The 21,824-nt window shown below is 38.6% G+C and overlaps 4 protein-coding genes across 4 annotated transcripts; 2 read left to right on the top strand and 2 right to left on the bottom strand.

Moving 5' to 3' along the window:
- The first annotated feature begins 25 nt into the window (after positions 1-25).
- On the top strand, positions 26-765 carry LOC137739313 (uncharacterized). Its single transcript, XM_068478866.2, has one exon. It carries the CDS (start codon positions 124-126, stop codon positions 676-678), a length of 555 nt encoding a protein of 184 aa, XP_068334967.2. The 5' UTR covers positions 26-123; the 3' UTR covers positions 679-765.
- A 1,285-nt stretch (positions 766-2,050) lies between these two features.
- On the bottom strand, positions 2,051-4,685 carry LOC137740388 (pentatricopeptide repeat-containing protein At5g50390, chloroplastic-like). Its single transcript, XM_068480264.2, has one exon. It carries the CDS (start codon positions 4,394-4,396, stop codon positions 2,276-2,278), a length of 2,121 nt encoding a protein of 706 aa, XP_068336365.2. The 5' UTR covers positions 4,397-4,685; the 3' UTR covers positions 2,051-2,275.
- A 2,842-nt stretch (positions 4,686-7,527) lies between these two features.
- On the bottom strand, positions 7,528-8,870 carry LOC137739857 (ribosomal protein L34e superfamily protein). The gene has a single exon (XM_068479583.2). It carries the CDS (start codon positions 8,433-8,435, stop codon positions 7,734-7,736), a length of 702 nt encoding a protein of 233 aa, XP_068335684.2. The 5' UTR covers positions 8,436-8,870; the 3' UTR covers positions 7,528-7,733.
- A 5,076-nt stretch (positions 8,871-13,946) lies between these two features.
- Positions 13,947-17,131, top strand: LOC137739680 (cyclic dof factor 1). Its single transcript, XM_068479342.2, has 2 exons — positions 13,947-14,438; positions 15,396-17,131. The coding sequence occupies exons 1-2, from the start codon at positions 14,208-14,210 to the stop codon at positions 16,698-16,700; spliced, it is 1,536 nt and encodes a 511-aa protein (XP_068335443.2). The 5' UTR covers positions 13,947-14,207; the 3' UTR covers positions 16,701-17,131.
- The last annotated feature ends 4,693 nt before the right edge of the window (positions 17,132-21,824 follow it).

Genomic DNA, 21,824 nt, shown 5'->3' on the forward strand with positions numbered 1-21,824 from the left:
ATTAGGTTTAATTTGTACGGCAGCCTTTATATTATAAATCTAAATCCCTAAATCTCGGTCTTTTTGTTAAGCAAAACGAGATCAATCTCTCTAATTATTGAAGCTTCAAAGACGACACGAACAATGTCTTCCCAATCGCAATCTGCTGGCTCTTCCTCCGATCAACCACCGAATACTACTACTCAACCGACAACGTCCTCCACACTACACGCACACGACGTCGACTCCGACTCCGACGATACGTCCGTAGTACTAGCCCTACCAGCTACCCCAGCGATGGCAGAAGTCGAAGCAGCATCCCAAACGTACAGTTTCCTCGACTCTTACTTTTATCCAAATCCCCCGCCTGCCGCTGCCTTTGCGGCCGTGGCGGGCCTGGCATTGGTGACGGCCTTGGCTGGGGCCACCCAGGAGTCGATAGAAGCCTTGCCGAAGGTGACGGTGACGGAGGAAACAATGGCGGAGTGCAGTATCTGTTTGAAGGAGTTGGAGGTTGGGGAGGAAGCCAAGGAGATGCCATGTAACCATAGGTTTCATCCGGTTTGCATTGTTAGCTGGCTCGAGAGGCGTCCTTCCTGCCCGCTTTGCCGGTTTTCGATGCCTACGAGGGCGGAGGCGGCCGCACAAGGGCAAGGACATCAAACCCCCGTGGTGGATTCGATTGAAATGGTTGATTAGGGTTCAGTGAGTGCTAGGGACTCATGGAAGAATAATAATAATATAGTGTCGTTTTTTTTATTGAAAATTGTTGTGTTATTAGTTTAAAATAGGTATTAGATAACTGTTTGTTCTTATATATATGAGTAATATATATGACATTAATCTCTTTTTATTCTTCTTCTCGTACGAATATATATTACATATTAATATGTATAAACCCCGTTAGTCGAGGGATTTCTCAAATAAACTTTGTGCTTGTTTCAATAAGTTTTGAGCGTTGGAAGAATTCCATCTTCTGGACCCCTTCGCAAAAGAACCAAAGAAAGCAAGAAAGAAAATCTCTTCACTATTTTCCTACAGAGTTTGGGAGTTGGACTCGTCCTTCACGAAGCAGGAAATAGCATGCCTTCTATGACAGGCTCGACCCTAGAGTATCCCTCTAGCGCCCCTTAATATATTTGTATTCCTCTGCAACCTCAACAAGTAAGCAAATTAATCATAGCGTATAGCAATTCAGAAGATTGTTACTCGAAGACAACAACGATGTCCCAAGAATCCAGCAACGCTTCTGTAGCGGTGGCGGCATCGATAGGATCATTCATGGAGGAAGCATGGACGACGAAGCCTTTTCTGTCGGACGAGTGGCGGTGCTGCAGTATTTGCTTGGAAGGCTTGAACTGTGAAGAAGCCGATGAGGAGGTAACATTGCCTTGTAAGCATAAGTTTCACTCGGCTTGTATTCAAACCTGGCTTGCCAAGCGCGATATATGTCCGCTCTGCGGGATCAATGTTAAGCCTGCCGTGCAGCTCTGCAGGATCAATGTTAAGCCTGACGTGCCGGCAATGACGGAAGACAACGATGAGATCAACGTGTGGGTGAATATGATCACCAATATGGCTCAACTATGGCACTTTGATAGTCTTTGAAGATGTTACTGTTTTATGTCAACTTTTTCTTATTCATCATATCTAGCTTCCTATTGACATTTTACTTTAATTAGTTTGTATTTTATGAGAGCGAGACTTGACGCAACAAAAAGGTTGTTTTTTTTTGTGAACAAAGGATCACGGGTTCGAGTCGTGGAAACTATCACTTTGCAAAGAAAAGGTAAGGCTGCGTACAATAAACGTTCCTTCCTCGACTCTCGCAAAGCGGAAATTCTTGTTAGCTTGGTGTAGTCCTTTTATTTTATATGTTTGTTAATACATTTATTTAATTCAAACAACAACAAAAAAGCTTTGTCCCACTAAATGAGGTCGGCCATATAAATTCTAAAACATCACTGCGTCCGGTTTTGTTCCAAATCTTCGTTGATTTAATTCATAAATACATTTTTTCTTTTGAAAAAAATTGAATAAAAAATAATCGACTCAAAAGACTAGGCAACAATTTTTACAAGCAAAAAGATCTTGATTTTATTCATTGGCCTTTAATCTATGTTTACAACAAATAGTATTACCCCTAAGGCTGAGAGAACTCCTACAACGGTTTGAGTGGAGTGATTTTCGCATTCCCTTTTTTCTCTCCTACACTCCTTCCCTTTTTTGCAGCCGTACAACTAAATAAATTAAATAGGAAATCAAGAGACGGGGGAGTACGTAAATAACTCTGCCATCACCAGTAATTTCCACAAGAGCAATTCCCATCCTTGAAATGGTGGAATCTACTGGCGTCCCTCACTACGATTTCCCTTCCCGTAACCCTCGCAATTAACTTAACTGCAGAATGGCAGTCTCCGCAAATGCGGTGACTCTGCACAATCTGCAGTGGTGTCCCATCCGAAGTATTGATCAGACCATAAGCGATGGCCAGTTTCTCGCTGTGGTAAAACGACGTCTGCTCATGTTCATCGACATCAGGAAGTAGATACTTCTCCTCAGGGGTGTAACCGTGTTCTGTAATCTTGCTTATCAAGTCATCCACTTTCTGGTAGATCTCTCTTGTTTCGGCGTGGCTTTTTTCTCCAGAACGAAAAATATGCACCTGCTTTTTAATTTCGATCCAAGTGCATGCTGGAAGCATTCTCAAACCTTTCCGTCTTAGAGTCTGAACGACACCAGCAGCCTCCCTCAACTTCCCAGAACTGTTGTATATATTTAAGAGCACAATATAATTACTTATCTTATCAGGTTCCATCCCATAAAGTTTTTCTGCAGCAAATTTTCCGAGCTCTAAATTCTCATGGACTCGACAAGCTGTTAGCAGGGCAGCCCACATATTTGCTGTAGGATCAAAGGGAGCGTCTATTAATAGTGCATAGGCTTCATCCAAAAGCCCCTCTCGACCTAGCAATTCAATCATACAAGCATAATGCATCGCCCGGGGCTTAATCTTGTGATCCCTGCTCATTGATTCAAAAGTCTCCCATCCACGTTCTGATAAACCAGAATGACTGCAAGCAGACAATACAGCAAGAAATGTAACATGGTTAGGTACCATTCCTTCCTGAAGCATCTTCTCAAACATCTCAACAGCCTCATTGCCCCGGCCATGATTACCATACCCAGCAATTAAAGCATTCCAAGATATTACATTCTTGAGAGGCATCTGGTCAAAAACATGACGGGCGTCTTCTATTCTTCCCCATTTACTATAGAAGTCAACGAGTGACGTGTTGGCCACTATATCTAACCCAAAACCATGACGAACTAGACCTGCATGAGCTTGCTTAGCATGTTCCGGTGAAGCCAATCTTGCACAGATTCTTATGATCATGGAAAATGTGAAATGGTCCATCTTAACACCAGAATCACGCATGTCATAGTACATACTCAGAGCTTCCTCACTGTAACCATGAAGTGCATAACCTGCAATGATAGTATTCCATCCTACTGTCGTCTTCCGTGGCATCTCATCAAAAACCCACTGAGCATCTTCGATACTCCCACACTTGCTGTACATATCGATCAACGCACAAGACACGAATATATCAGCACCTAGCCCCATCTTCAAACAACAAGAATGAAACTGCTTTCCAGCAAAAATGAGTCCCAACCCAGCCGACGCCCGAATCATGGTGGCAAAAGTCCTTGACCCAGCATCAGAGAACTCCTGCCACATAATTAGAAACAACTGGAAGGCCTCCATGAAATTCCCCGAATCCACAAGGCCCCCGATTATCGTGTTCCAAGAAACCTGGTTTCTCTCAGGCATTTCTTCGAAAAGCTTACGTGCATCAATCATCATCCCACATTTCACATACATAAGCAGAACCCTGTTCCTCATATACTGATCCAACTCAAACCCATTACTAATCATGTAATTAGAAACCCTCTTACCCACCCTAATCGATTTCAAACTAATACAAGCACTCACCAACGCGTCGTATGTACTACCCGCCAATTCATACCTGCCTTCAAACTCCAAAATCTCAAACAATTCAAGTGCTTCTCGGTACCGATTACACAAAACCAGCTTCTCGATCTGACTACACAGCCCAGTATTGCGTTTAACGATCTGGGTATCTTCCAAAGGCTCTCCCTTGGGCTCATCCACCTCTATTTTCGACGGCAAGGGCTTCGGGCGCGGCTTCAGCTCCTGCTCCACTGAGGAACACCTGATATGCGGCAATGAGTTCCTCCATTTTCGTCGATTGAACTGGAAACAGTACCCAGAAAACAGAGATAACGATCTCCGCCTGAAGAACTTAGGATCCGAGAACGAAAAATGGAAGCTGGATCCGCTCTGGATCTGATCCAACGCCAAGTTTTGATACCGCAACACCGGGATCTCCATGATTTAAAAAAAGGAGCTAACGCAGTGAATCAGAAATGGAGCTGATGAAGAAAGAGGGTACCTTTGAAACGGGACTACGGAGTCTCCGTTCAGCGAAACGACGACGTTGCGGTTGGGAAGAGAGGAACGACGCCGTTCATAGGGGAAAGGAGAGTGATGGGGACGGACTCACGGAGGGGTCGGTGGTGTAGGAGAGAGGATCAGCATTGGGAATTCCGCGGGGAAGAGTCAGATGCGCGTAGTTCGAAGTTGCTCACCTTCCAACCGAAAACTTGCGGTTAATGTTTGAGATTTGGGTAACTCTTTATTTTAGTTCTTAAAATTTGAAAACGATATAATTAAAAAAAAACTAATGAGAAGGATTTGAAAACTTTGAGTTTTAATGATAACGATAAAATAAAAGATAAAGTGAATAGTACCATGATTGATTTTTTAATGTTAAAATATGGTTTTTCGTTAAAGGAAACAGTATCTCGGGCTTTTCGTTAAAACTCCCTATAATTAATCCCCCAGTTTGTATACAATCAATTATTTTGCTCATTTTGTGAAAAATTTCTATAAAATAAGGATAAAATAACAAAAATACCCTTAATTTTTGTCAAAACATTTTGATCTTAACATAATTTTTCACGGATCAAAATAATTGATGGTGGACTATCTCAAAAAATCACTTTTATTGATTTCAAATCTCGGAAATCAAATGCAGAGTTAAGTAAATCTCAATGATTATTTTGCTAAAAAGTCTTTCTGTGCAGGCTTTGAATGTGGAAACTAGAAAGTAAACGAAAACGATGCGTTTTTGGCGGTCAAGTCGATACTAAAGACTTGGACAATTGAGTATTGGTTAGGATCCAACCAATCTAAATTTTTATTTATTTTTGTATAAATTAATAAGGGGAGTAATTTCCGCACTCTGCAGTGTCTATTTTGTTTTTATGTAAATTTTATTTATTTGTTAAATTCAAGAATCTAACAGAGAGCGATATAAATTTTATTTTCTAATTATGAAAAATAGACTTGTATCTTAAAGGGAGTATCGATTTTTCTTGAATGCCAACGGTTCTCGATCACTCAATGTAAATTGTTAGATCAAATCAAATTGTTAAATATACGTGAGCGTTTAGTGTTTGTAAGTACTCAAATGGAAAAGCATGCACACAAAGTCTTGTGTTTGAAGTTTATCAACTTTGACATTGCTCATATAAACAACTTACATATGCATAAAATACAACAATTCCATTTAAATAAATACGTTGGCACATCAATCGCATAAATATTTACTAACTAAACACTTTACTAGTGGTAACGAGTTTTATTTATGTGATTGTGCATGATTAATTTGTAATACTGTTATCATAAATAATAATTTGAAATACCGAATGATTTAAAATACCATTATCAAGAACAACATGATTAATTTGAAATACCGTTTTATATGTAGCAATAATGACAAGTGCAAAAAATACAAATATTTATGTGAATGTGCATGATTAATTTGCAATACCATTATCGTAAATAGTAATTGAAACACCGAGTGATTTAAAATACCGTTATCAAGGACAACATGATTGATTTGAAATACCGTTTTCTATGTAGCAATAATGACAAGTACAAAAAATACAAATATTTCTAACTATACACTTTACTAGCGACAAAGAGTTTTACTTAAGTGATTAAAATGAGACACGTATTACACTTTTTAAGTCAACCACACAATGTTACGCGTCTGAACTTTCCCGCTTGATTGTGCATTAATTTAAAATATAGTTATCATGCATTGTAATTTGACATACCGTTATTGTGTCATCCCAAATGCAAAGGAGTTCATTGATTGTACCATTTTTGGGAAGAGAAAGAAAACAAAAGTGAATTTCACCAAAGAAAAATGAAACACCACCACATTTTCATGATCGCTTCAAAGGAAAGGAAACCTCCTTTATGCCAACATGTACCCTTTCATCTTTCTCAAAACAAAACAAGGTTCACTAGTACTCTAACTACAAGCATTCTCTACATTACTGCAAGCGTAAGGTGAAACCATGTCAAAACTTCCCCCAAAGCAGATATCGTGAACGTTAAACTCAAACAACATAAACTCAACCGTATATGCAAAGTCCACCGTGAATTTCTTCGAGAATTTGTCTAGGAAACCATGTACCGCCACCCACCCATGTGTGCAGATGAACTGGTAGAGCAAACAAGGAGTATTTGATCTGAAAAAACCTATCAACCGTTGCACCGTCTACTTCTTTCTAACCTAAGCCATGACAAGGGAGGAATTTCAAATTCGAAACTCTGTTACTCTTGAGCAGAATGAGAAAGCCTCAGTCTCCTTTTGAACACAAGAGGAGATATCAAAGAATTTAGTACTCCCACGGCGTAATGGTATTGAGGAACATGATTCATCGGAAACCTACACGAGGGAGCACGCCTTGCAATTGCAAATGAATTAGGAATGCATCTAACATTTCACGGGCAACCTACAACACTGACTTTATGATAAAGCTTAAAAGCTAAACTGAAGCAGAATAAATTACTCAGATGAAAGCAAAGCCAAGTAAATTATACAGTGTGTTGCAAACATGAGTAGACAAAGCATATCATAACCGGAGTCAAATCAAATGTTTAGTTCCTTCGGGGAATCGCATTGAGTTTACCTCGACAGTTTCCACTCATCGAACCGGAACATCCAAGCCCAGTTTCCAGATTGCTGTCATGATACGAATGAAAAAGTTACCTGCTTTTACAAGTTTATATGGCCAAGCAAGCTGTAAGTTTCAACAAAAACTGAAAAATCACAGAATCAGAGTCCGCCCGTCTGCAGTTAAAGTATAATACACTGCTCCTAGTCTCCTAAGCACTGAAGAGTGAACAACTGGCTAGGCAAATCGAAGAACGATCTATTGAACTTCAACAAAAACATTACTATTGAATCTCTTTTGCTTTCAGGGTCAGGACATAACAATTGGATTGTGCAAATGCAGAGAAACCATTTCAAGACAATCTTACCTCATAGAAGAATCATATCTTATAAACAAAAATAAAAAGAACCGATCAACTGCATCAATGAAGGACCAAATTCAAATTTCAGATTCAAAAACTTTAGGGAAAAACATATAACCAAAAGGAAATGAAATTAAATAAGGGATTGTTATATATTCCTCACTATAACCAAGGGTATATAATCCTTACAAATTATTCCATGAGCTAAGCTTATTTAAAAACAACACTGTGTTCCGAGAAGACGGCCTACAGAACGGCACTCTTCTTCTCTGCATTATGACTACTCCTTTACTCATAATTTGTCCCCCCTATGGTTTGATAACCACATCCAATCCTACTTCTTGATCCTTTTAAGCTTCTTCGGTCCCGGAACTTCCAATCTACCAACAGAACACCCGCACCTAGCCCGAAACAAGAGCACTGCTCTCCCATTAGTAGGTGCCATCTTCTTAAGCTCAGCCTCCAATTCGCGGTGGTGATCGCGAGGCAATTCGAATAGGCCCTTCTTCACTCCGTCCTTAACCGCCGAAGCTGAATTCTTCACGCACTCCTCCGTCTCTAGTTGAATGTCGAATTCAGCTGCCTTTCGGAGGCCCTTGCAATTGGGATTCCCACACTTTCTGCTGGTGCAGGCCAGCAGAGCCCAAGCGGCCAATGCCGCACAGCACATGCTGAGTCCCATACATCCGTACACCAACGGAGCATTCGAAACCTCCTCCCTCAGCACATACATGATTATTTTCACAATTTCAACTGTCTTAACAGATACAAATTTCACATACGGCAATAGCAAATATCCAAAAGCAACAACCACAGCAATAAACAACACAATATCGATCATCAAAGCCCATCGAGATCGATCGCAAGACGGTGTCTTTGAGCAATTGGGGGAATTGGGTATCTTTCTTCTTCCTTGAACATGGTTGGTTTGCCTGGATTTGGCACTTGGGTCGGTTAAACTCATTGAATCCGCCATGGGAGTGTTTGGTTGGTCAACGGAGTTGCAGACCGAGATTGAGCTATGGATATATACCATTTCAAATCGAACCCAGAACTTTGATTTCCAATCCAATCAGCCAAAAAGGATAAAAATTCAAAACTCACCAACCTATACCGAAAAATCAGATCGACCGACCTCGCAAAAAATCAAAACAAAGAACAAGAATCCGATAGCACCTGACGATCCAATAGAACCACTCGTCGGTGCCCCGAATTGAATCCGAATCAAAACCAATCAATCCTGCTTCGACATCTCAAATTCTTTAATCCGATTCAAACAGCTAAGAGCTTGAGATATCAATACAGAGAAACAGAAAACAAATTGAGAGAGCTGGAAAAGTACGAATTGGGTTGGGATGCGATAGGCCGGCTCGAAAAGCAGAGAAAGCAGAGCGCACAAGGAAGAAGCATTTACTGGTTTTTATCACATTTTTCTTCTTCTTCCGGTATGAACTAGTAAAAGTCTCTCCCTCCATCCCGCTCTGGTGCCTTTATACACGCAATGGAAAATCCGAAGGGACACGTTGTGTGGGATTACGTGGGCTGCTTCTCAGATGGGCTTTTGATATTTTGGCGCTGCCACACGATGATGTGTGCATGATTTTGTGGGGCAGTTCATTGGGCTTGGCCCACTTTTGCTTAATTTGCAATATTTAATGAAAAATGATTTTCTCCGGATTCCTTCCTTTTAATTCACCAAATCAGGTAACAGTGCCATTGAAATTTGATCTAACAGCTACAAATATATGTCCATTTTAAAAGTTAATCACTTCAGCCGTTTGATCAAATTTTAACGGCACGGATCTTCTGATTTCATGGATCTGGAGAGGATCCCTTCTCGTTTAATAATTAAAAACTATTTTATTTTTATTTCTTTTTAACTTTTGGTCAAGAGGGTGACCAAGTCACCCATCGACGAATTTATGGAAAAGAAACCAACTTTCGTGACTGATTTGTCCTCTTTTTCTCACACTTTCGTGAAAAAGTGTTCTTGTTTAGCGAATTATTAATTTTGATTGGGAACCGAGTTAGGATTTTAGGATTCGGATCCTCTCTTGAGTTAATGGAGAGGATCCTTCTGACCAATCATCATGAATCGTTAAATTTTTATTCAACAGCTACAAATAGAGAGTCCTTTTAAGTTATAATGATTGTAGTCATTGGATAAAAATCCAACGGTCCACGATTATTGGTCAGGAAGATTCTCTCCATTAGCTCAGGAGAGGATCCAAATCCAGGATTTTATTTGAGAGGTCATAATTTAACATAAAATGTTTTGATTCTCTACAAAGTAAATTATAGTTTGTACTTTTAAATTTGAGTGCAATTGCAATCTAATACTTTACTTTGAAAATCTGTTATGTATGACATTCGTTAAAAAATATGTTAAGAAATGACATGACAAGATAAAAAAAATTAAAATAAACTAATTAATAATAATAGTAATATGGGCCCCACCTTCTTCTTCTCGTGCCTATTTAAAACTAGCCACACCCATACATCCCTCCGAAGAATGCTCCACGACCCAATTCCTCAAAGACGTTGAAAGACCTTTGTTTACTAATACATAAAATGAAAAAAATATGAGTTTCCCGTTAAAATTTATTATCCAATACTTCAAAAATTATGAATTAAATTAGTCTTTCTCAATTCATAAATCTTCATTTCAAATAAGTAACCATGTCATAAAAGGAATAAAATAATCTTCTTTGAATGAGTAGTTTTTCTAAACCGATTGAACAATCTAACATTTTTTTAAATAAAATAATACAACATGTTAAATTTGTTTTCTACATATGCAATTTTGATACGTTCTAATATTCATATATCGAATTAAATATGTTTCCCTTGATGAAAAAATGCATTTCCTTGTGGGGAAATATACCAAAACAAGCGACAACGGAACGAAGCGACAACGAAATGAAGAATTTACGCGTTTGAGTTGGGAAATGGGAAAGCCAATAGGCATATTTTTCAACCAAATGGACGCATCATATCCTCCATTAGCCGTGTTGCCCTTAACCTTCTTGACTTTTTGATGAGTGCTTCTCCTTGACGTCAAGTCATGTTTCCGGTCAACTATAATGCGCTGGATTTTACTTTTCAAAGCCCATGATATTTGTGTGAAAAAGACCACATGAAAGGTACACTTAGCCGTATCGATGCCATCGTTACATTTAAAAATTTATTTTTACGCATACTTAGACGGTTTAACATAACATAGAGGTTGTGCAAAACGAGAATGTGTTGTGTTTTTTTTTTTTTTTTTTCCTCAAGAAAAAAAATAATATTAGATAGTGTGACTGTAATCACAACCAGTGCCGTTCCAATCAAATAAGAGAGTTTTCTTTGCCACGGAAGGCAAGGTCCTAACCAAAGAAGTTTGCCTTCGTGATACATGTTTCTAGGATACAGAGTCAAAAGAAACCGCCAACCACTTAATGTCTTCAATAATGTTTTTCAATCTCCAGGGAATTGATATAGAGTCAAAGGAAACCGCCAATCACAAAACCCGCAACTGCTTGGGAATTGATAACAGCTCAATCAAAGTTGATTTTCAAATGAACAGCTCACGTTGGCTTCCATCTTATTTTCATATAATGTGACGCTAACAAATGAACTCTAGCAGATGTAGATTTACCATTCATAAGCACCACATTGTTTCTATATTTCCAAATTTGCCAACAAATTAACAGAGCCTTACTCAACTTAGAGAGGCTCTCACCATCTGAGACATCAAGCTTTAGAAGCCAATCAATTAAACCAACATGATTACCATGTGGTACCACAACAATATTGTATTAAACTACCATACCACAACAATATTTGATAACACATAAATTGATTAAACTAAGTAGCTGCGTTCGTAGTACCACACTATATTTTTCAAGCATGACAGAGTATAACTGGCTTAAAATACCGTTTAATGATTCTAAACATTATGTTGTATAGAAGTTCTTCACGATTCATGGTACTTTATTTATCAGCCTTGACCTCATAATCTACCAAGTCAAAAAAACTCATCCTGGCAACCACAATTTTACGATATTTAAAAATTTATTCTTTCCAAATACCATTGCTTTATTTTTATTTTACCTAAAAATGGTAAAAGCCAAAATGTTGCACAAGGTTGCACAAGGTTAGAAATAGGCTTAAATTCTGCTTCTCTAACCGATGGGGTCATCTCATCACAAAATCTATGCACCATGAATCATTAATTCCTTTTGTCCCGCCCAAATTAGTAGACCAAACTACAAACAGACACCAAGCCCAATTATTTTCAACAAAAAGCCCAATATCAAATCTTACAACATGAAAGCCCGATTCACACTTTTCATTTTACAAGACTTATAAAAAGCCCATCAGATTAAAAAAATTATAAAAAATTCAGGTTCTTTAAGGAAAGAGATCTCTAATTCTTTTTTTCAAACTATAGGAATTAGTTACGAGGCAATTTCACAACGCGTTGGAACCACTTGAGCCTGCGAAGCAAATTTTTTTTACCATGGACAATTAATTATCATCGCCATTTCCTTATTTCCAAATCAAAATAACAATTCACACGCTGAATTTCCTTTATTAAAGTGTCAATTGGCGAGGTACTTCACAACTAAGATTGATAGCATCAATGACATGAACAAATACACTAATCACAATAAAATTAAAGAATTGTTATAGGCATTCCAAAAATTTCATTTTGCATTCCAAACTCTCTATAATTAGTAAGAAAATTATACTTGTGAGAAATGTAAAGTGTGATTTTTAGAATATTAATAACAGTTCTCCAAAATTATGCTACAGATACAATTTCAACAAACGCTTTGGCCCTTTCATATTCCTTAGTGGACAATCTCATCTATAGTCAAACTTTTTTTGTTTAAGGAGTGCCTAATCTCATCATTAAACGATAAGATCAAAACAAAAATGCATTTTTTTTGCAAATAAAATACAAATTAAAGTATGAAAAAAACAAATAAAAACGAACCTTAACACAATATTTATTTCAGGCCAAAAGAATCAATCATAAAAAATTAAACAAAAATAAATTAACATGTGGTTAGCAAAAAGCCAAAAACATAAAAAAAAAAAAAATTTATATTCCATCTAATCAGACGGCTACGCGTCACACGAAAAAACTAAGAGAGATGATCCGGCTTTCGTTGGGGACACGTGTGCGCTCCAGGAGAGATGTCTATCTCGAAAGGGAAAATCACAGCCTGTGGCAGAAGATTCTTTTAGGCGCTTCGCCCCAAGGGCCAGGATATGCTTCACACGTGTACCTCACTAGACACGTGTGACTAAAGTAGTGGACCTGAATCATTGGGTTGGCGTTTGGTGACTTTTCGCTTTACTTTTTAGGCGGGCCCACTAAAAGTATGGTCTGACCTGGCACCTTTTCTCTACTTTTAATGCCTAAATACTTTTTATTATTTAATTATTTAATTTGTAGACTTGGTTTTCTACGTCAATTTATGCAACTACAAGGCAAAGACTAGGCGAAATTCCGTCATTTTTTATAATAAAAAATAGGGAAAAAGAAATGTACTTTGCGGTTTACGCTATAATTTGACCTTAAAGTCCTTAAAATTGAGTAGAATTTCAAATCTTAGAATTTGGGAATTTGATACAATAATTTACATGTATTTCTTACAATTATTGTATGACGGTCAAAGATAATTTATGTAAATATATATACTCATATGATCATCATCCGACTGTCGAGATAATGATTATATTAAATACATGTAAGTATTGTGACTAAATTCAAAGTATCATTATCAAACTATCAAACTATACTCACATTTAATTTCAGGACTAATCCATCATACGTACATATATTTAATACAAATATCATGTCAATGAGATGATAACTATATTAAATAAATTGTATTAAATAAATTTGGTGCCACATTTGATTCCCCTTAATAATTTTTTTTATAGATATATCTAATTCCCCTTTTTTTAATTGAATAATTCCCTCTTGCTGAGAAAAGTCTAAAGAGGTTAGGCAATTAGCAACATTTCATTTAATAGAAATGGGGAAGAAAGCTAGTTTTTAATGTAATATATTTGTAACCTTGAATTTAGTAAAGTTAATTAAAATAATATACTTTATTTTCTACATACAAGTTCAAATTTCTATCTCCCTAGATTTTATAAATTTAGTGTAATCATCCTATCTTTAAAAACTAAAGAGAGAAAAATTTAAAGTGAATACAAATTTTTTAGAGATATATAAACACTAAGTTCAGTAATCAAGATTAAATAGTGAATAACGAACGCACTTGCTTAATTTAATTTAACTGAATAGTTAACTCAATTAATTTATCAATAATTACATGCTCGTGCGCGTGAATAATTGACGTATAGAAAAGGCCAGGATTTGAAGACTTAATGGAAATTGGATCCAACTTTATGAGACTATTCTTCCATGACCCAAAAGATGTGTTAAAGTAGATGGAGATGGGGTGGGCGTGGGGGGCAAAAAGCAAAGACAGAAAGAAAAAACACAGAATAAAAAATCTTTTTCAAAACCACAAGTAAACTTGTGGCTCAGAATTCCCCCCCCATATGACGTGGTGCACCACCTCCATAGACAGCTGAAGGAGAAAGACGACGAACGTACACACTCTCTCCTCTCTCTCTCTCTCTCTCTCTCTCTTCACATATGCACAGCGAGCACACAACGTGTCAGATCTTTCGTCGATTTCTCTCCATCTCTCTGTTTTTCTCTTCGAAATCGAACTTTTGGTGAAAAAAGGATAAAGGAAAGAAAAGGAAAGGAAAGGAAAAGAAAAGCGTAGCAAAAATGTCGGAGGCAGCAAAGGACCCAGCGATCAAGCTTTTCGGGAAGACGATCCCGGTGCTGAGCTCCGACGGCGACTCGGTCGGAGTCGCCGGAGGTCCGGAGCCCTATCCGTCGTCCGGAACTGTCGCGGAAGAGACTCTCGATCAGGACCGCGCCGCCTCCTCCTCCAACTCTTCGTCCGAAGTCAATACCCAAAGAGAACGGGAAGAGAAAGAGGTCAATGACAACAAGGTAATGGGATTTGGGTATCCGAAATTTTCAATTTTTAGTCTCGAACATTGCTTGGAAGCTCGAAAGGATTCATGGGTTGCTTTCTGTGGAGGATTTTTGTTGACTTTTTGGTATGCTACTCTGGTTTTTGCTTTTGGGGGCTTTCTGGGATTCTTTTCAATTGCTTTCTGAACATAATTTTTGCTTTTGTTTTGCCTCTGTGTTCTTAATCTTATGAATTTGTTTGGAGATTGCTGGCTTTTGTGAATGGAATAAGATTGTTCAAGCTATTCGGTTTCCTTTTGTGTTTTCTGCTGGTGATTAATCAAGCAAGAAACTTTAATTTCCTGTTTCAAATGGGGCTGCTTCCCACTTGCTCAGTTTTTCATTTCTGGCTTCTTTTGAAATTTGAATCGAGGGTTTAATGAAATTTGTGTGAATAAATGGATTTCCTTTATGATTTGTGGCAGTTTGGGGTTAGCTTGTGTTTCGAAACTTTGCGTATTTTACATTTCTGTTGGTGATATCGAATTCTAGTTTACACAGCTTGTTTGCTTCTTCCGTTTGGGGATTGAAAAGATTTGGAAAAATACTCCTCAAACAAGCTAATCATTTTGTCCTCCTACCGTGATGCATTCGGAGGCGAAACTTCTGTTTTCTAGTGTTGATCTCTACTTCAGCCTGCCTGCTTATAATACTTTCCCATGGCCAACGCGCTACTCGGATGACATATGAATATCCGGTGCTATTTTACTCATTACATAATCTTATGTATTGGCAAGTCCTCACCTCAGGAACCTTTACGTCGTGTTTTCTTTTAAGCGTTGGAGTTTGATTTTCAACATAGATCGGTTTCAGACTCTTTTTGTATGCATTAGTAACACAGTAGACATAAAGGATGAATGCAATAGTTTTGTTTATATTTTAGTAAGACAGTTTTGAAACTCATCTTCTCATTTAATTTTTTTGATCAATCAGCACACATTAGGAGAAAAACCAATTCAGGCGAAACAGGAAAATGGAATCACGACATTATCTTCGGAAGAGTTGACAAATCCAGATGCGGCATCCATAATAGGTGTAAACCCTGAATCACCTGTTGAGAAGGAGAATGCCACATTAAAGACAGAGAAGACTGAAGAAGAACAGAGTGAGACAAGTAATGCGCAGGATAAGACCCTGAAGAAACCAGATAAAATACTTCCATGCCCCCGCTGTAATAGTATGGACACTAAGTTTTGTTACTACAACAATTACAATGTCAACCAACCCCGGCACTTCTGCAAGAACTGCCAGAGATACTGGACAGCTGGTGGGACAATGAGGAATGTGCCTGTGGGTGCCGGTCGTCGTAAGAATAAGAATTCTGCTTCTCACTATCGCCACATAACAGTCTCTGAAGCTATGCCGAATGCTCAAGCTGATGTTCTCAATGGAGTTCACCATCCTTCAGTAAAACCGAATGGTACTGTCCTAACATTTTGCGGGGATATGCCCCTCTGTGAATCAATGGCTTCTGTCCTTCATCTAGCCGATAAAAATATACAGAACTGTACGCGTAATGGATTTCAGAAACCTGGAGGATTGAGGATTCCAGCGTCTTATGGAGGTGGAGTAAATGGAGATGATCATTTGACTGGATCAACGGTGACAGATTCAAATTCAAAGGATGAAGCGTGCAAATCTGGATCACAAGAGCAAGTATTGCAGAATTATCAGGGCTTCCCACCTCAAGTACCATGCTTTCCTGGGGCTCCTTGGCCTTACCCTTGGAACTCCTCCCAATGGAGCTCTCCCGTCACACCACTTGCATTCTGCCCTCCAGGTTATCCTATGCCCTTCTACCCTGCAGCAGCTTATTGGGGTTGTGCTGTGCAAGGCCCTTGGAATATCCCTTGGCTTCCTCCGCCATCATCTTTAAACAACAGTGCTCCAAGTTCTGGTCCCAACTCTCCCACCCTGGGGAAACATTCGAGGGAAGAGAACACCATGAAACAAAATAGCTCTGAGGAAGAGGAGCCACCAAAAGAAAAGAGTGCCGAGAAAAACCTTTGGATTCCAAAAACTTTGAGGATTGATGACCCTGGAGAAGCTGCAAAAAGCTCTATATGGGCAACATTGGGGATTAAGAATGATAAGGCTGATTCAGTTAGCAGCGGGGGACTCTTCAAGGCCTTCCAGTCAAAGGGCGATCAAAAGAATCATCCCTCCGATGCCTCTCCGGTCTTACAAGCCAATCCAGCGGCGCTGTCTAGATCACTCAATTTCCAGGAGAGCTCGTAAAATCGGTAGCTTATTTTAAACTTCTTGTTTGCTTCAAGTGATTCTAACAGTTCAGCAAAGCTCAACTGCTCCACACAATATGACACCGCCTTTCTACGCCCAGCAGTCTAGTTGATTAACCATCCTCGGCCACAAAACCAAATGTCAAAGCCGTCAATGGAGGAACATGAGAGGAGGATTTTGCGGCCTTTTCACTTAATTAGGAGCTGGGAGCCAACTTACCTTAAGCTGAAATAGCCACTAATTTTTCCCCTGCGAGTGCTACTATGAATATTTGCAACGTATGTATTTTGAGTTAGACGGTTTGCTTGAGTTCTTGTACATATATTTACATGTAAAATTGAGAACCCGAAGAGTTCAGGTTTGTGTAGCATAATCCCAAATATGTACTTAAATAACTTTGGGGATTCAAATGAAAAACTTCCTTTTCATTTGTGCTTTTAATTGAAGATCTAGGTTTTTATTTTTTTGTTAATATAACTTATATCCACTTAATGGGCGACGCTGAGCAAATAAGGCTCCTCGCTTTGCAAGAGTTGGGGGAACGTCTATCGTACAGAGTTTTACTCTTGTTGTTACAAAGATATTGTTTTCATGACTTGAACCATAACTTTTCAATCACAAAGTGGCTGTTTTCACGGCTTGAACTCGTGATCGACATTTTTGTTGTGTTAAGGCTCGCCCTCAAATACTCTCGAAACTAGAAATGTGTCAACGAAGTTGGAGTAGTTGATTTGATTCTCGTTCCTTACTTCTCATACTCCCAAGTTTCTCGATTCACGATTTCTTTCATTCATGTTAAGTAAACATGACCGATTGGAATGAAAGGAAGTCAATGGCATAATTGACTTAAAGAATCTGAGATGAATAGTAATACATATGTTGGCCATTTTTCTAGTATAATTAACAATATGATTGAGGATGCGGGACGCGTGCGGGATGCGGTTGGAGAGAAATTTACAGGAACTGTGGCACCATAATAGTAATATCATTGTATGTGCCAGCTTATGATGTGAGTTACCACTTTTGTTGCATTATAGTTGCATGTAAATTTTATTCATAGAATGTGGGATTCAGCTATTTTGAGGATAGAAAAGACTAGAGATCACCATGTTAGTAGATGGAGAGATATTTTAATGTGCTCAGAACACGGACGGTGCGTTATATGCTATTATACAAGTAGAATAAAGTTTATTTTTAAGTGTCTTTCCACTTGTATAATGATATATGACATATGTGTCCGTGTTCCAGACATGCTGAACTGAAGGGCCAAGTACACTTTCCATTCAAACCAAAAGACACCAAGTTCATCTTTTAATGCAATACAGCAAAGCATGTAGAACAAAAGGCAAGGGAAAGCAAGATATCATGAAAAAGAAATTCGAAACCACGCAACATATAGTTGGATTTGTACTTGGGAGTAAATCATGTCACGTTTTGGGACGTGGCAACCAAAATCTTCAAAAGTAAAATGTGTGACTGCAAAAAAAGAACATTTTGTGATACTTTAGGCTTAGGGTATTTTTGGAGAAAGGTTGACCACCAGTTTTTGGATGGCTCGAGGTTGCTGGTCTTGGAGTTGGGACCCCATGCATGTGAGCTTTCTTGGTCCCCCCTTTCCTTTTGTTATCAGTTTGTGGTTAAATTCGTAAAGGGAAATTTGTTTGAGGTTGAGGAGAAAAACTTTCAATACAGGTAGTCGGTTTGTCCACGCTCCTGTTAACTACATTGCAAAATATAAAGTTGGTACAAGGGAAAAGAAAGATGATAGAGAGAAAACTAGAAAGATTGTATTGATTGAATGGATAAAATGTATACACAATGAACTTAATGAAATACTAGCTATACAATCCCTTATATAGCCATATATTCCAATTACAATAATACCCTTCTAACTATATTTTTGTTATATCAGTTATTACCCCCCCTCAAACTAAACTTGGAGTATCCAAGTGAAGTTTGAGCTAGCCAGGTATTTGAGACTGAGCTGGAGTTGTTGACACTAAGCCACTGTGACTGGACCCTTTTTGGAACCTTGGATTTGCTGCAAACTGGTGACGTGCATCTTGAATTACAAACTCATCCATTGGTGGTAAGTCGTCAAGCTTTGTGAAGGTGACAATTACTCTGATAGTAGGAACCACTGGGATAGCAACCTTGACTGGAAATGTACCCATTGGAAGCTTAGTTGTAAGCAGCTCCCTCAAATGACGAATTGCCGTAACCTTATTTGCTAAAATATCAAGTAATGGCAACAGGTCCTCTGTTTGTAATGGAAAGCTTGGGGAAAGCCAGAGGATTGGCCTTAATCCTTTCTTATACTCATTCTCCTTGCGAGCATCCTTGTGATGATTCCTGTTATCAGAACTTGTGGAAGAAGACGACCAAACTGAACCCTGTATCATCCTTTCAAACAAACATATTGCAGATACAATCTCTCTATCCAAAAAACCAATATTCCTCTGCCTCTCACAGGACCTTCACAAAGAATTTCCTTCTTTAAGGAGTTGTAGCACACCCTCACGCCGGTTATAACAATGTCTTGCGGGTTTACCCTTCGTGGGATTTACCGTCAACAATCTCATTCAACTTGGCTTCGGCCTTTAATATTTACAAAAAACAGAAAATTAACAAACTATAGTGTGGCATCGGCCTGAACTATAGCACCACGGGATCGCCCTTTGTGGATTTTACCAAAAAACAACTTCTTTGAACAATGGCATCGGCCTGCACAATTTCAACAATTTCAACAACTGAAAATCAACATCTATGTAGGATTACCCTTCGTGGGATTTACCTACTCAAAACATGGGATTACCCTTCGTGGGATTTACCGTTAACAACTTCTTCTAACTTCATCGAATAACCGGACTTACTGTAGATTCATGCTAACAACTGAGCTGGTTAGACTTGACATTATAGGCTGAGATAAGGGAAAATTACTGCACAAAACTCCTAACAGAGTTGCAGAAAATTAGTGAAGTAGAGAGACAAGAATCGGATACTGCAAAATTTGTTGAGTAATTCTACAATGAACACCCTAAAGATACAACCAGCAATCCTACTCGCACGAACACCAAGCGATGCTGCAGTTACCAGTCCTAGACCAACATCTGACCGTTCACCCCAGTTTTATGATGAAGTCAACATGCAGCATTCACAAGAAATGCACAATCCAGCAATGACCAATATTCTTGAATCCAAATACCCTAAATATCACAAATACTGATCCCAGAGAAGATTCACAAGAAAGATGAATAACATAGTGAACATTCTCTTACTGAAATATTTAATCAAACAGGTTATATGCACTGTGAAAACCAGAAATCAAGAACCTAATAAGAACTTCAAGCTTGACCCACTTTCATTCTTCAAGATTTCATCTTTGTCGTCTCTAATGGCGGAGCAGTTGGTGCCCGAACTTAGCAACATGCGCTCCTTGAACTCTCCAAGAAGAGAGAATTATTTCAAGATTTGACAATAGATCCAGTTCCTCAAGGACTGAAGATTGGTGTCAAAGGGTGTTTGTGGATTGTGTTTACCCAGAAGATGGACAGTGGCAGAGAACTATAATTCTTGGAGGCGGTGGAGGCGTCGGTGGAGAAATCTCCAAACCAGAACACTCAACCCAACAATTGCAACAATCACAGCCGAGTCAAAACCCTCTTCATCGTCGAGTGAAAGCGCAGCTGACAATGTGGAGCCGGGAAAAGGAAAGATCGACGAGAAAGGCAAGGCAAATATCTGGGCATTTGAGATCACGGCGCTGGAATTGGCTCTGGGCGGCCCTCCCCTATCTGGCTTGCCGCTATTATCAGGGAATCAAAATCTGAAGATCAAGAACAGGTTCCGGAACCAGAAATACTCTGCGGCTTTCAAGAACTTGATGGCTTCTTGCCTTGATCGGGACCCGGAGAAGAGGCCGGCGGCAGAGGCGCTGCTGAAGCACCCGTTTTTCCACGACTGCGGAGGCAAGGATTATCTGGTGGGAACTGTGCTTCCGCATTTGGAGAGCGTCGAGGAGAGATTCAAGAAAAGAAACAGGGAAGAAAGAGCTCTTGTATTACAAAATAAGAAAATACGCGGAAACGAAAGAAAGTAATGAAGAAAGATAGAAGAGGAATCGACCACCAAGATCCATGACGTGAGCCTTGGTGGCTCTGATACCATGTTAACTACATTGCAAAATATAAAGTTGGTACAAGGGAAAAGAAAGATGATAGAGAGAAAACTAGAAAGATTGTATTGATTGAATGGATAAAATGTATACACAATGAACTTAATGAAATACTAGCTATACAATCCCTTATATAGCCATATATTCCAATTACAATAATACCCTTCTAACTATATTTCTGTTATATCAGTTATTAGCTCCCACCCCTATTACATACATTCACTTACATGAAGTCGAATGGTACATAGAAGGGTACATTCTCTTGCGAGAATACCTGATTTTGTAAATCTCTCAAACATGATTGTCATAATTAAATCGCTTATGAACAATTGATCTTAATATTTTCGAGATCATATTTATATGATATTACTAATATATTAGGTAGCTTTGGAGTGTTGATTAGAGATCATTGAGATTTGTGACTTGTAAAGTCAACTCATTTGGGAGTACTATGTGTTGTCTGGTTCTTTCCAAGCTATTAAGCTGTAAACAGTAAACCAATCCGCTGAGAGGGAGGTCGAAGCTTCACTTTGCCTGGAAAGCAAGAAATATATAGAGTTTATTAGATGAAACACCAATGGCTTCCTCCTTTTAATTATGAGAAATTTAAGTTTAATTAACATTGACTTGACGTAGGTCTGGATGATCATGTTATTGAGATAGTATCTCAAAACAACCATGCATATGTTTTAACTTTACCGAATGATATTGCATGATTAACTTGATACAACTACATTGACATATTCCCCTAACATGGAAGTCATTTTCCATCATTCTCCACCATATTTTAAGTAGATTTAAGAAAGTGAAAGGCTTAAAGAACAAAGAAGAACCTTGGCAACGGTGGAGAAGATTAAAAATGGAAGGGGCTAAGCATGGGGCATTAATGTGGGTTAACACGTGTGGAACTGATTAAAATCCATAATCCCACTTGCAATCACTAATAT

This window comes from Pyrus communis, chromosome 9 (assembly GCF_041283825.1).
Source record: "Pyrus communis isolate YQ-2024b chromosome 9, ASM4128382v1, whole genome shotgun sequence".
NCBI classification, from domain to species: domain Eukaryota; kingdom Viridiplantae; phylum Streptophyta; class Magnoliopsida; order Rosales; family Rosaceae; genus Pyrus; species Pyrus communis.

Excerpts from the sequence above, each read along its gene's own strand:
- LOC137739857 (XM_068479583.2), bottom strand. The coding sequence starts at position 8,435 with ATGGTATATATCCATAGCTCAATCTCGGTCTGCAACTCCGTTGACCAA.
- LOC137739313 (XM_068478866.2), top strand. The coding sequence starts at position 124 with ATGTCTTCCCAATCGCAATCTGCTGGCTCTTCCTCCGATCAACCACCG.
- LOC137740388 (XM_068480264.2), bottom strand. The coding sequence starts at position 4,396 with ATGGAGATCCCGGTGTTGCGGTATCAAAACTTGGCGTTGGATCAGATC.
- LOC137739680 (XM_068479342.2), top strand. The coding sequence starts at position 14,208 with ATGTCGGAGGCAGCAAAGGACCCAGCGATCAAGCTTTTCGGGAAGACG. Across the intron at positions 14,439-15,395 it reads AAGAGGTCAATGACAACAAG|CACACATTAGGAGAAAAACC; the intron begins GTAATGGGATTT and ends TTGATCAATCAG.